This window comes from Rhagoletis zephyria, unplaced genomic scaffold (assembly GCF_001687245.7).
Source record: "Rhagoletis zephyria isolate East Lansing unplaced genomic scaffold, Rhagoletis_zephyria_1.1 Rzeph_scaffold_04704, whole genome shotgun sequence".
Taxonomy (NCBI): Eukaryota; Metazoa; Arthropoda; class Insecta; order Diptera; family Tephritidae; genus Rhagoletis; species Rhagoletis zephyria.
In genome coordinates, this window is record NW_016161787.1 from 35,780 (window position 1) to 42,658 (window position 6,879).

At 32.6% G+C, this 6,879-nt stretch overlaps 1 protein-coding gene across 1 annotated transcript; it reads left to right on the top strand.

The window, feature by feature from the left end:
* The first annotated feature begins 383 nt into the window (after positions 1–383).
* On the top strand, positions 384–5,541 carry LOC108371100 (uncharacterized). Its single transcript, XM_017626600.1, has 4 exons — positions 384–582; positions 3,403–3,773; positions 3,859–4,363; positions 4,981–5,541. Exons 1-4 carry the CDS (start codon positions 471–473, stop codon positions 5,133–5,135), a joined length of 1,143 nt encoding a protein of 380 aa, XP_017482089.1. The 5' UTR covers positions 384–470; the 3' UTR covers positions 5,136–5,541.
* Positions 5,542–6,879: the final 1,338 nt, after the last annotated feature.

Sequence of the window (6,879 nt, forward strand, 5' to 3'; positions counted from 1 at the left end):
TGAAAAACGCTTCAGTTTGCGTTTGAGTGTCGTGCAGTGCCTATTGGAATTTATCCAGCAACGGATTGGTTCATAGCAGGTTGCGAATTGTTGGGCACATGTGTATAAAAAATACATATATTTTTTTTTCTACTTTCCCTTTAATGAAATCACATAAGCATTATTTTGCACGATTTTTAGTATCAAGCAGTGAAGGGTGCAGCTCATCTGCTAACAAATTGCCATATCAAGTCAATTAGACAATTACATGATTGTGAATAATAAATAAATTGCTTTGCCGCAACAATAAACAAACAAAAAAACTCTGTTGAGAAAGCAAACAAAAAAGAATTAGACGTGTGTTGAAGAAGCATTTCTATAATTTGAAAAAAAAACATCATTTTGTGCAACAACGTCAAGGCTGTTGTTGATGCCACGATAAGCAAAAAATTTACAACAACAAAAATCAAAAAAAAAACACACACCCAATTATGCCAACTACTTGCCGTTTTAAATTTTCGCGCACTACCCCAATCTACTACAGTGGCGAACAAATAACTGGCAGTGTAATTTTGAGTACCACAAAACAGCTGCCTGTTGAAGGTGAGTGATTAATCTGCGAACATGTATATGAAAAACGTATGTATATAGTTTTCATTGAGCGGAACGGTAATCTCCATGACTAACAGCTGCTTAAATTAAGTAATATGTGGAGCAATGTGCATAAAAGACTTCGCAAGATTTCGAATTCTACAGAATGTGTTCATACTTGCTTGCAAATTTATTTTCATATATACAAAAATATGTGCATCTTATTTATATTGTTAACAAACAATTGATTTAATGAACTTGGAAATATTTTTTTTTTACCTAGAAATATAGTTAAATAACCTTGTAAGCAAATTGTCACAAAAACCATTGTAAGTAGTATACATAATGCAAAATCTGTGCAGTAAGCTTTTCTACAAAAAAAAAAAAAATATACAAAAAATGATAGCTAAGCAGGGTTAGGCGATGGTGACAAAGGAGGCCAATAAGTACGCCTCAGGGAGGTGCTTTGCCTCCTTTGATTAGTGCACTTATAATCAAAAAGATCATACGCAGGGGTGATAGATTTACAGCTCATTCCTATCTATGCTAGATGTCACATATGTACTTATTTAGTATCTAATATTTTCAAAATTAGGCAACAGAGGTAGGGCTTGAAGTAAATTGAGAGAAGGAGGACTTAGAAAGTTCAAGATACCGCCCGGGTCTCAAGCTAATTTTTAAGACGCTTACCAAATATTTTTCACGAAGGGGATTACCACTTGTTTAGAAATTCAAAAACAATTCAATTAAAAAATATAATAAATTAAATATTTTACTATAGATGTTTAACTACAGAGTGTGAAGTATAGTATTATTTCTAAAATATTTTTGAAAATGGTTGCTACCTATTTAAGAATTCAAAATTAATTTGTTTAACACGCTAAATTAAATATTTTATTTGGAAAATGAAACAAGATAACTTACGGAAAGTTTAATTTAAAAAATATTTTTTATAATAAGATTGCCAGCGGTTTGAAAATTCAAAATCAATTGAATTAACAATCTAAATTAAGTATTACCATTTGGCTGTAAAACGAGCGAGGTTTAAATAAACTTTTCCCCTACAAATTTTTTAAGAGTGTTGCCACTGGCTTAGAAATTCAAAATTAATTTAATTAATAAGTTAAGTCAATTTTTTTACAATGGGTTTCAAAACAGAGAGTGTGAAGTAAGTTTTATTTGAAATTTAAAATCCATTTTATTAACACGTTAAACAAAATACTTTATACGGAAAATGAAACAAGGTGTGTTGCAGAATACTTAATTAAAAAATTATTTAAATAAAAAAAAATGTTTAAAAAATTAAAATCCATTTAATTAACAAGTCCAATAAAATGTTATCATATGTTTTTAAAATGTAAGGGGTTTAAATAAACTTGTATCCTAAAATATTTTTGAAGAGGGCTGCCACTTATTAGGAATTTAAAATTAATTCAATTAAGCCAGCTTAATTAACCTAGAGAGGTTAAAGTAACATTTTTTTTTAAATATTTCTGAAAAGGGTTGCCGCCAATTCAAATCAATTTCAATGATAAGTTTAGTAAAATATTTCAATATTGGTTGCAAACGAAAAAGCTTTAAGTAGGCTTTGCTACCAGATTAAAAGTTTCAGTTCAATTTAGTGAGAGGTTATATGACGCAATCCAAGGCGAAAGTCTAACAAAATTGGTTAAACAAAATTTTTAACCAACAAATTTTTGAAGGCGGTCGCTAACTGTATCTTAAAAGCATTTTATAAGTGAGCTGCCACATTTCCAAAATAATTTTTTTGGTTTATATGAAATAAAAAAAGCTTTGGCATGGACATGAAACTAAAATTATATTTTTACGTATAAAGACTAAGTATCTAAGAAAAATAAGTTTATAATTACAGATACTACAACCTCTGAATTTTCTAAAATTTCGCGCCAATATTTTCCATGTTCTGAGGCATATTTTGTACTCCAGAACTCCCAGGAAAAGGCAGATATCGACACTGGTTCGATTAAGATAACCATCTGAGTGAGAGCATTAAAATGATTGACAGAATTCTATAGCATTTGGTACAACCGATTGGGATGCAGCTGTAAGATTTGACTGCTTAACGTTAAACCTTATATAACGTGGGCGGGCCGTGGGTAAAACCTAGTCATCCGGATGATAGTCGACTTAATATTGCATGCATGAACTTGCTGGGTCAAAGTCATCGCTGCGATTACGTGAAAATAATCATTCACTTAAAATAAAGGTGGGCGAAATTTTTCACCCCACCCCAAAGGCTGCAACTGCTCCCGTAGGCTGGCTTTATTTTTATTATCTTTTATATTTGTACCGCGTTTATTCAAGTAGCAAGCAGTGCATTTGTATAGCTGTTATACATATAGCTACTAAAATAATTTCATTAGCCAATTAGCAATTAACATGGTTTACAGATTATAAGCGGTTGCTTAAATATATTATTAACGCTTGTCTAAATATTTATCACTCAGTTAAAAAAATAAATAAAATAAAGTGTGACAAAAAGGCATCAAAGCATACTAATATAATTTATTGCAGACTTGCTGTGATTAGATATATGATAAATGTTTTCAACACTGTACTTATCTTTATACTAAGTACAAAATTTGCAATTCATAAAATGCAAAAGCCCAAAAGCCGCGAAATCCATAAAACGATAAAAAGTAACAATGCAAAGTTAATGCAAATATACTTGAAAGTGTGATTTTTTTATGACTTTAATAAGGTGCGATAAAATGTCAAAAAAACTGTTTAACTTTCTTATTAGTATGTCTGTTTTATTTATACTTCTAAATTTTTTTTTTTTCATATTTACAATTTATCCACTTTAAATAGCAATTCACCTCTCTTTGGTTGGATGTGAGCGCGTGCAGTGGCTGGCGAGGAATAGAAGCGCATTGATTCCACATAACGATAGCGTTGAGAAGGAGGACAACAAAGAGCTCTACCATGGCAAGCAGGAGCATTTATGTGAGTCATACACGCTTGCCAAGGCAGTGCGCTTGTTGCCGGGTGAGGTGCGTTTAGAGGAGTTTTGTTTCATGCTGCCACACGATGTGCCAGCTAGCTGTGAAATGATCTATGGTGAGGTGGTTTACTATGTGCGGTTGGTGTTGCAGCGCAAATCGGTGTGCAATAAGGTGTTCAAAGCGCGCATAACGGTCAAAAACCGATTGGATTTAAGCAATGCCACAGATTTGGTTGAGGTACGTACACAATGACAGCTCTAACTAATATGATAATTGATGCTAAAACCTTAAATTCCCAATCATTAATTGGAAATCACAACAGCCTCATGAACTCACCATACCCTGTGTGCCCACAACTAGTGATGAGGCTGCGCCACTCAACTTCACTCTGTCCACGGGCACTGGCTATGTGCCCGGCCAAAGTATTTTCTATACGCTGTATGGTCGACACAAATTTGCGGCATGCAACAGATTACGTGTGAACTTATGTCAACTAAGCACATTTCGTGCAAGCAAACCGCAGACGAAAACGAAGGAGTTGCTGAAGGTGCTAAAAAGTAATACCCACAAAATAGGTTCCTCATACGTCACGGTGTGCGGTCAGCTAAGCATACCGCTAGTGGCGCACATTACACTGAAGAGTAATGAAAATAATCTCATACAAATCAGTCATTTTGTTGAAGCTATGCTGATAAATAAGAAGCACATCTTACAAAAGTTAATCATACCGATTGTGATTGGTACAGTACCTCCAAAGAGGAAAGAACGAACGCCGGAGGAGAAGTCTTTCGAGCTACTCGAACATTTTTATTGTTACGATAATTTGGGTGAGTGGTGAAATAGAATTTATTTGTATATATAGCGGGCCCAGTATGCTTACCGGTTCAAATTTTGCCCTTAAAAACAAGATATTGATTTGGGTCAAAATGACCTAGAAACACTGTGGGCGTGTGAAAAAACTATACTGCCTTCTAGAAAACAAAATAAAATAATAAAACTTTTTATGTTTTTCAAAACCACAGCTGTTTATGCTTTGAACGACCAGACAACGCCACAGCTTATTTAAAATTACCTAGCTCTGTAATTAAAAAATTGTTTCATTAAAATTGGGTAATTTTGAACCAATAATTGTAGAAGGGTTAATTTTTTTCGATGCAGAAATGCAGATAGATGCTCTAGGAAAATGTCTGTATCAAAAAGAAAATTTTGAAAAAATTGTCACTTACATCTTTTGGTGGTTAGATGTCGATATATACATACATATATACTTTAGTATATACATTTATGTATTTCGTTTTTTATTTCTTAAATATATACATATGTACATATATACAAAAATATGTACTTATGTAGTAGATAAACAAAAATGTGGTTATTCATAAAAATTTATAAAATATTTGTTCCAATAAAAATAATTATTTTCAAATTCTCTCATTCTTTACAGCGACTGACGAGATTTGCGACACGAGTATACCTCCTGAAAATAAAAATAACTCCCTTACATCTGCTAACTATAAATTTCTACAAAAGCTGCCCTGTGAACTACTTTTAGACTCTTATGACGCATCGGCTAATATGTTGCAGCAACATGTTGCATAAATTAGACAACGTTAATCTCCTACAACTAGCAATATATTAAATAGTATTAAAAATATATGTACGTGTACATTAGGGAGGTTCTTAAAAGTATGCAAATCTAAAATTCTAATCTAAAATTTCTGGTGATGCATTTCAAAATATACATTAGAATGTCTCACAAAAAAAATCAGATTTTTTCCACCGGAATTATATAACAGAAAAAAATTTCGAAAAAATACTAGGGCTTACGTGAGCTAAACCGAGTTGAAAATACCCAAAAATCACTTTATTTTGATACCGTTGATACAAATTCTAAACGTTTTTATGCAGATTTTCATTTTTAGCCAATTTCATCATCTGAGCTGATTTTTTGGAAATAATATTCTTAAAAACTTATTTTGTTTATAAAAAACCAAATTTCTCATTGTTTCTTTGAAATATTTTGGCTGAAGCCTTAAAATATGATTGTAAATTTTATAATTCCGAAGGAAAAACAGTATCGATTTTTTCAAGGAGAGCGATGCACCCTAATGTATATGTATATATGTACATATGGATAGATACATTTGTAAGTCTTGCTTACTGCCGGTTTCGCTAGAATTTTATATGAAAAATAATTTTTTCCTTTCTGTAATTTTTCATAATAAAAAATTATGTATTTTCTCTAAAATTGCTTTCGTGAAACTGGCTCTTAGTAATATATTCTTGTACATACATAAATAATACATGATTGTAAATTTTGTAACACTATCTTAAAGACTATATACAATCGATTTGTAAATAAATAATAGAAATTTTGTATATATTTAGTAAAATGTAGAAAACTAAAGCAGATATTACACTTTAAAACAAAGGTAAAATTATTTACGAAATTTTTGGTATCTATGTTGGTACTTAATTTGAATGTTTGAATGAAAAAAAAGCATAAAGTGAATAGGCTAAAATCGAGGTAGGCATAATTTACGTATTTTGGGAAGAATCTCTGTCTTCCCTTATCAAATTAGGAAACTAAAATAACCAAAAAGAAGCTATAATAACACAAAACAAGTTAAAATTAGAGCACAAATATATTTTAAGTTGCTTTCGTCATAGGAGATGATCCGATACGGGTTTCAAATTAAGAAAACCTGGCAAGTTATTTTGCATTGAAGTAATATTTTTTTAATGCTATTCTAATTTTAGGGAACGCAAAACCTGATCCTGCAAGGACCTAGATGGTTTTGAAACTACCGCAGACTTGAAAGCACGCTGAAGCAGCTTTTCCAGGGGCCTAACAAAATTATGACTAAACTAAAGAAAGCAAATACCATACCTTATATGTATAAACTATTTCTTGACATTTAGCCTGAATATACTTCTGCCTCAAATCGGCCCGTGGTCGTATGAAATGTAAATATCCTGTTTCTGATTCACATTCAAGTAAGATGTTTTACACATCTAAACTATGCAGCGCCCATGTGGTTGCCGGCGACTAACAGGACGCAGTGAACGAAGCTATATACATTCTCAAACATGGTAGTCCGGGCTGCTACCGGATGCCGTCTGATTTCGTCACAGCACTACCTACATGACGAGGCTCAAATGGTCCCCATCAGAGAGTACCACACTATGTTTTATAGGCAGTTCTTAGTAGGGTTCCACACACGTGGGCACCCAAACAGATACCTCCTTGCCACGTAGCCCTCGCCTAGGCACGTCAGAAGGCATCTATATGAACTAACGTATGAATACCATAGGTTTATAAAACAACAGCTACATCCAACAA

Coding starts and splice junctions, on each gene's coding strand:
- LOC108371100 (XM_017626600.1), top strand. CDS start 471: ATGCCAACTACTTGCCGTTTTAAATTTTCGCGCACTACCCCAATCTAC. Junction 583..3,402: donor AAAACAGCTGCCTGTTGAAG/GTGAGTGATTAA, acceptor CACTTTAAATAG/CAATTCACCTCTCTTTGGTT. Junction 4,364..4,980: donor TTATTGTTACGATAATTTGG/GTGAGTGGTGAA, acceptor CATTCTTTACAG/CGACTGACGAGATTTGCGAC.